General features: G+C 40.9%; 1 protein-coding gene across 1 annotated transcript; it reads right to left on the bottom strand.

Annotated features, from left to right (window-relative positions):
- Positions 1–4,674: 4,674 nt before the first annotated feature.
- Positions 4,675–12,097, bottom strand: LOC133851583 (uncharacterized). The gene is made up of 2 exons (XM_062288053.1): positions 11,186–12,097; positions 4,675–5,263 (listed from the first exon to the last, which is right to left on the bottom strand). Exons 1-2 carry the CDS (start codon positions 12,017–12,019, stop codon positions 4,847–4,849), a joined length of 1,251 nt encoding a protein of 416 aa, XP_062144037.1. The 5' UTR covers positions 12,020–12,097; the 3' UTR covers positions 4,675–4,846.
- Between the last annotated feature and the right edge of the window lie 525 nt (positions 12,098–12,622).

Raw genomic sequence — 12,622 nt, 5'->3', positions numbered from 1 at the left:
TTCTGCCATACACACATTTTTTCATTTTTATTGATTTATCATGGCATGTTGTGTATTTTTCTTGTGGATTTCTCCCTAGATTTTGGCATTCTTTGCACATCTATTCTCATCCCATGATCTTCATTGTGTTTTCCATTATTCTTTTAAGTTTTTGTGCTTTTAGAATATTGGAATATTTGTTGGGATATTTTCTTGAGATAGAGTGCATGAAAATTCTATTCTGTCTATGTGTTGGGTGGATATTGTTATATCTGTGCTATTTGGATTGCTATATTTGCTTGTGTAATTCATGTGCATCCAAATTGCAAGTTGTCATAATACCACATTTTTTTTGGAACTAACAAGAACTAATATTTCCTTGTGGTGTTATATTTGGATAGATTTCTGTTAAATCCTTTAGGAGTACGTTGTCCAGCAACTCTCAGCTCAATGTATGACAGATGGATCCTTTGGAAAACTGACAGTGGTTGAAGTCGGATGTTCAAAATTTCCAAAGGTCTTGGGTTTGAGATGAGCTTTTTCCCCAGCTCATGCAAAGCTTTCCGTAGCATTCTCTCATATCTGCATCAGTCAAAGGTTCAGTGGTGAATCTCCTCATTATCTTGCAGACCAAATGCTTAGAGGATGTCAATCTGCGGATAACCAGTTTCAAGCTTTGCAAAATCAAGAGATTGAAGATTTTTCAGTCCATGGTTCCCGGCTTCCGGAGCTAGAAGCCGAAGTAGTACAAATCCAGCATTTACGGATTTCTCTCCGATACTTGATCAGCAGGATTTGGTACTTGGAGGATTTATGTTCCTCTCTTTTGGGCCACTTGCAGACTTTTTCTCTATTTTCCTATTGTTTTGGATTTTAGAAAGTTTATGTCGGTGGATATTATTACTCTGTTTACCCTGGTCCTTCTGAGACCGTTAGGGGGAGTAATTGTTGTATGGTTTTTCTCATTACTCTGTTTTACCATTTGTCCCTTTGTGACAAAAAGGGGGAGTAATTTTTTATTTGGACCAAGATTGTATTTTTAACCGGTCATGTGATTTTTGTCCCAGAATGGCCAAAGGGGGAGTTTGTTAGTTTTTGTGTTGGCTGCATTCTGTTGGACAAAATCACTTCTATGTAATGTTGCTACTTTCACAAGGATGCTGCTTTATCCAGAGTCTACTCTTCAGCTATGTTCTTCGAGAAGATTCTGTGAAGTTTTCAAGGATTTATTTCGGTTCCCTGGCAGCCGTCCGGACGACGTGGAATTCTGTCCGGACGCTCATCAGTCAGCAACATCCGTCCGGACGACGAGAACTTTCTGTCTGGACGCCCATCAGTGTCTAGAAGCTTCGAACAGTTCAAGATTGCATCCATCCAGATGTAATGGAAAATCGTCCAGATGCTCTTCAGAGTTCGAGAAGATCCTAGTGCTCCAGCGCATCCGTCCGGACGACGTGGTTATACCGTCCGGATGCCATTCAGGGTTTGACAAGCATTAGGGTTTCTACCTCAAGACACAGTTATGGGAAGACGGCTGCTACCGTCCGGACGATGTTCTCCATAAGGCAAGACATGCATACAAAGTTCAACCGTCCGGACGTCAACCTTCATGGTCCGGACGATCAAGCTTCATATTTGGAAATTGTGTGCACCAGTTCAACCGTCTGGACATCACCCTTCAGGGTCCGAATGCTCCAAAGCCTTATTATGGTAATTACGTGCAGCCAAAGTGCAACCATCCAAACACTAGGGCAACACCGTCCGGACGTGGCCTTATTATGGGAGCTTTCAGTACTATTTTAGAAAGGTGGTTGCAGTTGACCGTCCGGACGCTCAGTGAAGCCGTCCGGACGCCCTCCGGTATTTTGATCATAACTTTTTACTCAAATATCGGATTGGGACAAAATCGGCGTCGTTGGAAAGCTGACAAAAAATGCTGTCAACTGACCATCCGGACGGCCACTATAAGCGTCCGGACGGAAAGATTTGCCCGTCCGGACGTCCCCGCAGAAAATTCCAGAATTACTTTCCGGATAAGAAAAACTTGACTGGTCCGGACGCGCGTGTTTCAGACTCCGTTTTAGACTCATTTTTGGGTTTTTTAAGCCTATAAATAAGGGGCTTGAGACATGCTTTCAACACAGAATTCGGTGGTGAATTCTCTACAGCTTAGAGAGGGTGTTTAGGGAGATATTGAAGATCTACTAGCTCTCTAGCTTTGCCAAGTGTGTGATTTGATCAACCGTGAAGTTTATCTTAGGGGTTGGCCCTAAGGTAAATGATTCCATTGAAGACCCCTTCAGGTAGGAGACTTAGTTGGGAGGTGTTCGTGTTGGGTTACACGTTAGAGAGCAAGGTACGACCACTGCATCAGGGGTATGTGAGTGTTACTGCTTTGTATCTAGCTTTGTCTTCTGAATAGTGGATATCCTGGGTTTGGCTGTCCCGGAGTGGTTTTTCTCTTAATCGAGTTTCCGCTTCATCAACAAAATATTTGTCTCCTTTAATTTCTGCATTTAATATTTTGTTGCACACTGTTTACACACACTTGTATAAATTAGAAGTCCTTTTATTTTTCACGTAGAAAGCCATCGCCAGAATCTGCTGAAGACCACCACCCAAAGCCACCGTACTCCAGTGAAGTTTCTTCCCTCTGTGTGTGTGTGTGTGTATGTGTGTTCCATTTGGGTTGTTTTTCTTACTCGGTTCCATGTTTCTATTTTCTAATTAATAGTGAGAAATCAAAGCCATTTATTTTTTGACTTCTTTAATTACTCTTTTTTTTTTTAAAGGTTTCAGGTCCTATAGGCCCACAGATGTAGGGAGGGCATGTTGTGTTGCTTGTGCTTAAGAATTTAATATATATGCGGATGTGAATGTATATCAAATAATGGGTATTGTAAATTGTTTTTACTTCTTAAGAATTGATTGGATATTCTTTATTAATTGTGTTGGTGTTCGAAAGGTACACCTGTATTGGCTTTGCTGAAATTTGTATAATGAAGTATACTACTTTTGTGCCCGGCAAGATATTTCTCATTATATTTGCCGGTGCAGAGAAAACAGAATGAGCGAGAACTTCATGGCGAGCACGAAGATCGGCAAAGTAAGAGTTTTGAAATGAGGGCTCTACTGTCCAGAAATTGTCATTCTTTAATTTGTTTCAAAGGATTGGATGTTTTCATGTTTATTATATTTTTTTTGTTTTTTTATGACTTGTCTACTTATAATTGATAACTATAAAATGAGAAATTCACAGCCCATCCTTATAAAAGGTAATGAATTTACTTTAGATTCATGTGGGATTACCTTATGTACATCTGCGTCCCTAAGAAGCAAAGTGGGCAAACCTAGCCTTAAAGCCGGGTTGCTACAAATATTCTTTGTAATTGATAAAAAAAATTCTTTTTTTTTATTAGATATTGATAAAAAAAAATTCTAAACTCGAGTGTATAACACTCCCCCCCCCCCCCCCCCCCCCACCCAACGAAATAGGCCCCACTACCCTCCAATATTTTTCTTCAACGATCCGTAATGGAGTTTTGGGTCCATTTTTAAGGCAGGGGTGAAGCCGAAGGCTTCATTTTTTTCTTCCGATTAAGCGTTCTTTGGGCTATAGGTAGGCTTATTAGAGTCGTCTTTTTGTATTGGATAAGGATTTTCAAACCTGACCTTTTCTTTGTCCTTTGTAAACTAGTTGTTTTTACTTTTATGTACTTTATCATCTTTCATTTGTTTTTGAAAAAAAGTCTATATACCTCTCCCAATCTATCACTTAATTGAGAATATATTTTCTAAATTATGAACGCATTATCAATGTACTTTAAGACCAACAAAAAAATAAAATAAAAATGACTTTATAATTTTTTTAATAAAACAAAAATACCCCAATAAACAAAAATGCCCTGATTTTATTTTTTATTTTTTTAAAAAAAAACCAAAATTTTAATTTTTTTTTTTAAAAAAAAAATGAAAAACTTTTAAATTTTGCCACTCTTGGTTTTTATGTTTTGTTTTTGTTTTTGTTTTTTCATTTTTTTGGAATTATTATTATTTATTTTATTAAGGGTATTTTCGTTATTATTGGGGAACAGTGACAATTTTTGATAGAGGGGTAGTAATGGTAAAAATCACTCTTATGTCCCTCAAAGAATAATATGACTTTTAAAATTACTATTGAACTTATGATTGATCATTATTGAACTTTGATCAAGTGATGATTTTAAAAACCGCATCATTCTTGAAGGAACAAAAGGAGGACACAAAAAATTTCTAAAATTACTCATCATTTGTAGGGGACGTCGACTTTTACCCTTTGTTTTTCTCCTATGCCTCTACGGTTTATAACGGCAACAGTCTATGAGGGTTTGCTGTTTCCTCTTTTACATGTAAGCGTCACGTTCTGAAAATCTCAAGAGTCTAAGAATTCCACATGAAGCCCCATTGCAAAACAATGAATTGTTACCAGTTGCCTTTTTCCTCATAAAAATAAAAAGATATACTATTATTATACGACTGGAATGACGTGACAATAAAAATTAACTTTTTTTTTTTACAAGCCTTTTCTGATTCAAAGGCTGACATCGCAGTTGTATGAAAATCCTATAAGAGTCTACTAAATAACATTATTAATAAAAATAAAAAATACACAAAAAAAAAAAAATGGAACCAACTACAAATACTAAGTAGTCGGACTTGAGCTAAATTTTCCGCACTAGAACATTTTTGCATTGATACATAATCAAATCTAACATCCAAAGGTCAGAGAGTGGATTTACCATTTACCAAAGCATAGAATTGGATGGCATTTAGAACATTCAAATACGATGCTACCCAATAAACAGATGATAGCATCCCTGCATAACAGCTAGCTATCCTTTGGAGCAGGCATTATCCGAAGCCTTTCCTCAAAGGCTTCATTACCGCCCGCAGGAAACCTCTCTTCTGCTAGTAGAGATTGCAAGTCACTACCATTTGCCAAGCTGTTGAACTCAACAGCTTTGGATGGCATGGTTGGGTAGCGTCGTTGGCAAAAGGTCATTAATCTCTTCACAGATTGCAAGTACTTGCGAGTTGTCTCATCGTTCATAATGTGGGCCACACTATTGGTGTAGATCTTCTCACGGGCTGAACGTTCATGGATACCAACCATAGTGACACCAATAGGCCAGGGTGCATTTCCAATGGCCATCCTAATATAATGGTCCATTGCAGCCAAGTAGTCTCGCTTCAGGCAGCATTCAACCATCAATAGCAATGCTTGGCGAATATCATCGGGAAGAACCTATAAACAGAGTTATCATGAGTCGATGCACCGTTCTTTATACAAAGAGAGCAGCAGCAATGAACAGCAAATATAAGCAGAAGTAGATCATTTACATAACATGGATCTGAAGGAGGAGGTTGGGGGGAGGAAATTCCTTTCATTGATCCAATTTATGGCCCACTTTGTTCTCATTACAGAAGCTTTCAAATGATTCAAACAGTTCAAGATAATGGTATCAGTCAGTCACAAGGAAATTTCAATTTTGGTTGTGGTCTAATGTTTACATCAATAAGAAGACTCCAAGAAGCCCAATAGATTTCAGCATGCAGTTGCAGCCTGATTTATATGACCAAATATATACAACAGACCGAGCCATTTTCCAACAAACAGAAAAAGAAGGGAAAAGGACAAAAAATGCCAACCAAGAGGAAAAGGACTCTCCCTATTCCCTCTCCCTCTCTTGCTACCCCTCTCTCGGCGGTGTGTGAAGGAGCATCCCGCTGAGCATCTGAGTTGGTGTGTGGGTTTTCTTCGTTGTTTAGCTTCTTTGATTGATCGTTTGGTTGCATGGGTGTCTTGAGTTGTTGTTCGTCGACGTTTGCTGAAGAGGTAGGTGTGGGTTTTGTGTTGTTGAGTATTCCGTGTAATGTAGGCCACATGGGGAGGTTCTTCTTTGTAGAAGTGAAGTCCTTTGAGTTCATTATCAAGCAGTGGGAAACTCCTTCACGCTAAGAATGGTGGAATGAGGGAAGGGTTATTTACGTTTGATTTTCTTGGAGAAAGAGGGAGCTTTGTGGTTCCTCTCAACAATTAATGATGTGGCAAGAGAGGAAGACAATGAGAAGTTTTCCCGAAAGTTTAGAGACTCTCAGAGAGCCTTTCTGGATCATGTTGCAGAAATTCCCACAAGAACTACTTGGCCATTGAGTACAGTGGCAGTGGGTAGGGAGGATTCATTATCATTACAGAAGAAACGGGGATGGTGTGGGTTTGCGGAGTATCAGGCAGCACCGTTGTATCAGTCCTTTGCTCAGGTGGTAACAAAAAAGGGCAACTTGTCCACCATAAACAGTAGGGGCACCCGTGGGAGGACTGTCAGAGCTCATCATAAGGTATGGCCCCTTAGGCAGGATTAGAATGCAGCAGCAAGACCGCCCCGAGCTGCCAACGCTGCAGCTCCTCCCAACGCCCGAAAATAGACAAAGCAACTCATTAGGGGCAGGACGGTGGGAGCTTTGTATTTCCCTTCGTGGAAGATGAATAAAAACAAAGGAGTACAACACCAGTACCCCTCTAGCACCGGCAAAGGGGCACATTTGAGACACATGGATGATAAAGGAAGGCGCCACATCTGTTGGACAAATGTTCTAGAACAGGAGAACTAGGTTTGGGCTCCACGGACAAAAGATCCTCACAAGACCCCTTCACGAGTGGGGTCGGGGGTATAGTTTATTACTGCCCTCTTGGTCATTTGGGCCCAGAGAAACCTGCAAGCTCATGTCTTTTAAGGCCACCCGGTATTTAGGAAAGTGTGGTAGCAACTGACCCCCCCCCTTGGGCTCTCACAGCCCCTTAGCTGTCAACGGGCTTTGCTCGAATATTTGCTCATTAAATGGGCTTCTGTACCGCACCGCCTTCCAAAGGCCCATATATCAGTGAGCCTCAACCTGCAGTTGTCACATACGTGGCCCGAGCTGCGCCTTACGGGTCAAATTATCTCTTTCGGGCGGGTGGTCCAGTTGGATCTCTAGTGGGGAACCCAGTGCTTCTGAGAGGAGTGACTGCTTGCTTCCACCAGAGAACCCGTTAGGCCCTGAGCGTGGTTGGATAGGTTTATGCTCAACCTACCTGAGGGAGCTGTCATAGCAGAGCCTGGGCCTTCCAGCTCAGTTTCTATGGTACCCTTCTCTTGCAGAGAAGATGCTGTTTGTAGTGCTCCTGAGCTTCCCTCTCTTAATTCTTCAAACCTATAGGAGGGGAAGTTAAGTGCTCAGATTGGGTCAAGAGGAGAATGTATGGACTTGAGAAATTTTTGGGGGTTCCTTATGAAGGCTTTGAACAAGAGGTTGCAGTGTTATTCCCTGCAATCGAGTCCAGCTGTAAGGGACACAATGTAATGCCAGGCTCTAGAAAGGAAACAGGAAGTAGGGTTAAAGGGGTTAAGGAACTCAGGCTGTCTTGCTCAATAAACTATGATTCTAAGAGGAATCCAACCAACCCGTCCTCTTGGTGTTGTGGTACGGCTCCTATCCTATTATGAATTTGAAGATTATCAGTTGGAATGTTCAAGGACTTAACAATGCAGGGAAAAGGCTCAAAATTAGCAACTTACTGAAAATTTGGTAGCGCAACATAGTGTGTTTGCAAGAAACTAAAATGGAGCACATTTCAGTTGGTTTTGTTCGGGCTTGTGGGGTGGTCACTTCATGGGGTGGTCTGTTCTGCCAGCCACAGGAGCTTCAGGGGGGTATTCTCTTATTGTGGGATAATCGTGTAATATAATGCATTGAAGAGGTGGCAGGCACTTTCTCTATCTCATGTAGATTCAAATCTGTTTTGGATCAGTTTGTTTGGGCTTTTTCGAATGTTTATGGCCCCAATGCAGTTTCTAAAAGACATTATTTGCAGGAGTTATCAGGGGTCCTCAGTTGGTGGAGGACTTTAATGTTGCAAGCAAAAGATATGGGGTGTCTCAATTAACTTTTGCTATGAAGGAATTTTTAGATTTTATTTTAGAACAGGGGTTCATGGATATTCTGTTGGCGGGAGGTTCTTTCACTTGGTCCACAACCAAGACCCGCCCTCTATGTCCAGGATTGACAAAATTCTAGTTTCTCCAGATTGGGAAGAGCGTTTCCAAACTTGATTCAGCACTGTCTTCCTCATCTCTTATCAGACCATTTTCCTATTTTTTGCTTGATAGTGGAGGTATGGTTAAAGGATCACGCTATTTTCAAATTAAGAACATGTGGCTGAAAACAGAAAGTTTTGTAGACTTGGTGAAACAATAGTGGAACTCGTACCAGTGTCTCGGTACTCCCTGTTGTGTCTTTGCTAATAAACTTAAACGGTTGAAGCTCGATTTAAAACATTGGAACAAGGAGGTATTTTAAAATGTAGAGGAGAGTGAAAAGTCCTTAATGGAGGAGATCCATTCCCTTGATATTTTAGAAGAGGAAAGGCCTATTGTAGAAGAGAGAGTCAGAAGGGATGTCCACCTGTATCTCTCCTACCTTCTAGTGCACCTTGGCTTTGGTTCAAAATGGAGGAAATGGATGTTCCGTATCTCCATGGTCCAGTTCTCTATATTGATTAATGGTACCCCACATGTTTTCTTTGCTAGTTCCAAGGGCCTCTGCCAAGGGGACCCACTTACGCCTCTCCTATTTGTGATTGTCATGGAAGCTCTTAGTAGGATGCTGTATAGAGTTACAGTTGTGCGTTATTTATCTGGATTCCGGGTCGACCTCCAAAACACAGCTCCTTTGGATATCTCCCATCTTCCTTTTGCAGATGACACTCTTATTATATGTGATGCAAATCGAGATTAGATCCTTAACCTGTGACACATTCTCTTGTATTTTGACGCTATTTTGAGATTGAAGGTCAATCCTTGGAAATCAGAATTAGTTGCAGCGGGGCAGGTACCACATCAAGAAGAGTTGGCTGACATTCTGAATTTTAGTACATCTTCTTTGCCACTAAAATATCTGAGACTTTCTCTGGGCGCTTCGTTTAAGTCAAAAGCTATTTGGAGTGGGGTAGTTCAAAAAATGGAAAGAAGATTGGCTAGTTGGAAGAAGATTTATTTGGCTCGAGGTGGTCGTCTAACCCTTACCAAGAACATGTTATCCAATTCACCTATGTACTTCTTGTCTGTTTTCCAATATAACTAGAAGGTTGGAGCGTCTTCAAAGGGACAGTTTTGGAACAGAATTTGTGGTGAACCTAAGCTTCATCTAGTGATCTAGAAGACTGTTTTCTCCCTAGTTCCTAGAGGAGGATTGGGTGTGAAAAACTTGTGTTTGATAAAACTTTACTGCGTAAATGGCATTGGAGATTCGCGCAAGAAGAGAATTCCCTATGGAGATAGGTGATTGTTGCGAAGTATGGGATCCAGAAAGAGGGCTGGTGTTCAAAGGAAACTAGAGTGCCATACGGGGTGGGCCTTTGGAGGAATATTAGGAATAGTTAGGGGAAATAATTTCTCCAACTTGGTCTCCTATAGAGTTGGGGATGGGTCTCGCATTCCTTTTATGCATGATGTTTGGTACGAAGAAGTGGCTCTCAAGTCCTCATTCCCAGAACTCTATTCTTTAGCTCATAACAAAGAGGCTTCAGTGTCAAATTACGTGGACCCCTCAAGCACATATATCCATTGGAGTCCGCGTTTCTTTTAAGGCAACCCAGGATTGGGAGGTAGAGTCCCTTGTCGTATTTCTCGACCTACTGTACTCCTCGAAAACTCATTTGGGAGAGACGGATAAAATGTTGTGGACCCCAACACACAATATCAAGGCTTTGAGGTGAAGAGGGTGAAGAGGTACTATAATTGATTAAAATCGGGAGAGTCTTGTTTGTTTCCATGGAAGAGCGCTTAGAAGGTGAAGGCTCCACCTCGCATTGCTTTCTTCACTTGGATAGCAGCTTTGGGTAAAATTCTTACGATTGATAAACCTTAGGAGGTGGGGTCTTACCCTTGTTAATTGATGTTGTCTTTGCAAAAAGAAAGAGGAGACTATAAACCACCTCCTCATCCATTGTGAGTTTACTAGCAAGATCTAGCACTTGGTTCTCATCTTATTTGGAGTTTCGTGGGACATGCCTAGCAATATCCTAGAACTGCTTTGTTGTTGGAAGACTCAAGGATGGGGATATTCCAAAGAATTCATCTGGAATTTTTTTTTTGATAAGTTATCCCCGCATTGTTAATGTGGAACATTTAGAGAGAGAAATTGGTACCTATTTGAGGATTGCGAGTCTAATGTACCATGTTTAAAATCCTCATTTTTAGATCTCTATTAAATTGGGTTGTAGCTTAGATCAAGTGTTAAAGGGATGGGCAGCGTTACATATATTTTACATTCAAATTTGGTGAAGGACAGAGAGAGAAGGGTCTAAGCACTGATAGTTTTCCAGCAAGGCATGGATTCGAAAACCTTGTATCTTTCAACTCACCAGATGAAGTATAGTCACAAGTTTCAGGCTTTCTATCACAAGGCTCTCAAGGAGGAAGGCATGAGATAGGGCGATAATGTCATCTCCAACAACCTAAACAGCATGTTTTAACGGAGAGGGAAAACAAAAACAATAGTGACATTTATTATTATTTTTAATTAGTGTATGAATCCCATATTGCTTGCTCTAGAAGTAGCAGGCATATCTAGTTTTGCTGATTCACATTGGCCATATTGTACTTAACGAAAGAAAAATACTACGCTGATTAGCTCTTAATAAACCTCCAGCACTGACGTAAAACCCAACAACCTTATGATTCCAAAGAATCTAAGCAGGCTAAATCCACCTTATTATTCGCAAAAATGTAGTATTGGGAGCTTATGCAAAACATAAACAATAAAACAGATATATTGGTTGTTTTACACATAGAAGGTGGCAAGCACTGCTCATTTCAATTGCAAAAGGCCACGGCAATATTCTAAAATATCAATCACGATAATGTCATATGGTTTACTCACCCTAATTTTTACTCTTAGGAGATACTTATCAAAAAAAAAAAATTTACTCTTAGGAGTTACAAAAACAGGTTCTATCACCCTACTTCTTAGTACTTGTATTCACATTCCTAAGAAAAGCCACATCCATAGCTACACACAAAACCATATTCCCCAACCAGTACCAAGTAAAAATTAAAACTCTACTAGACGAAATATTTGAACCAAACATAATTTAGGTATTTAAGACCAAAACTAAAGCACTCACCTTCTTCCTGCAAAATTTGAAGAGTGGATTCAGATACCGCGCACACTGCTTAAACGTGGCCACCATGGACTTCCCCTTGGCCGTCCGCTTCTCAGCGTCGGGCATCTCATCCAATTCCTGGTTCCACTCATTCAACAGCCTCTTGAAGAACACCAAAATCTTATCCTCCTCACATAACTCCTCAAAATTCCCCTTCATTCGCTTTGAATCCTTATCCACAGCATCCGTGCCGCTAGAACCACCATCGCCACTCAGCTCCTCTTCCCCGCCTCCTCCGTCCCTGTCCTCAGCCTTTCCCTCGTCGGTCTTCTGCCTCTTCCTCTCGCTCAGCATCCCCGTTCTCTGCCGCTTCCTCAGCTCCACTATGTCGCGCAGGAAATCGTTCGTTTGCCCCTCGGTCATGTCGCTGTCAACCTCGAACGCCCCAGCCTTGAGCACGAACTTCAACCGGTCGAGCCGGGCCTCGTCGTCCTCCCCGAAGAGCGTGATCGGCTGTTTCAGGAATCGGAGTCTGCGGATCACCTCTTGTCTGGGGAGGACGAGATTGTCTATGTTCTGCTCGTCAGTGAGGGATTTGGAGGCGATAGATGTGGATGACGATGACGCGGCTGTGGAGGTGTTGGTGGCGGCGGTGGAAGGGTTGTGATTCGAGTCGGTTGGGGTGGTGGAGTTGGATTGGCGGTGGGCTTTGGCTTGGAGCTCGAGTTTCTCTTGCTCGCGAAGCTTCTGGATCTGTTTCTGTTCGATCTCGGAGCGCTTGAAGACTCGCCTGCCGCCGGTGTTCTCGGCGAGGGACTGGCGCTTCTTAAGGAGCTCTTGCTTCAGGAGGTCCATCTAGGGTTTTTCTCTGATCTTGCGCTTGAATTTCGATGACGACGAGGAAGAAGACGAACCTGATACAGAGGGTGCTAAGGTTCGGATAATTATTACTCACTAGTTACTACTACTGGGTACGGGGTACCGGAGCAGATCCCGATTCGTAATACTCGGCCCAAAGTATATATCACCCGGCCCGACTTAAATTAAGCTAGATTTTGATCCTTTGCTTAAAGTTGTACACACATTTTTACTATTATAATTTCACTCTTACAATTTTTTTATTTAAAATATATTGAATTAAAATTTAATAGATCTATAATTTTAAAAGGTACGAAAAAAATAAAATTATGAAAATAGAAGCGTGTAAGGAGTTTTTTTTTTTTTTTTCTCCATTTCTTTTGACATAAAATGGTTTTAGAGAAGTAATTTTTCAAGAAAAAGGCTTTTGCTAAAAATATTTTTTGGTGTTTGGAGTGTACGAGAAATCACAAATATTGTTTATATTTTCATTCAATCATATTAACTTATAAAAATCAATTTTTATTCAAAACATAAAAATATTAATATAAAATAATATAAAAATTACTAGTGATGAGATTTCGTCATTGACTAGCAGGA

The sequence above is a fragment of the Alnus glutinosa genome, chromosome 12 (genome assembly GCF_958979055.1).
Source record: "Alnus glutinosa chromosome 12, dhAlnGlut1.1, whole genome shotgun sequence".
Lineage (NCBI taxonomy): Eukaryota > Viridiplantae > Streptophyta > Magnoliopsida > Fagales > Betulaceae > Alnus > Alnus glutinosa.
This window is presented reverse-complemented; position numbering and strand designations above follow the sequence as displayed.

Excerpts from the sequence above, each read along its gene's own strand:
- LOC133851583 (XM_062288053.1), bottom strand. The coding sequence starts at position 12,019 with ATGGACCTCCTGAAGCAAGAGCTCCTTAAGAAGCGCCAGTCCCTCGCC. Across the intron at positions 5,264-11,185 it reads TCAAATTTTGCAGGAAGAAG|GTTCTTCCCGATGATATTCG; the intron begins GTGAGTGCTTTA and ends CTCTGTTTATAG.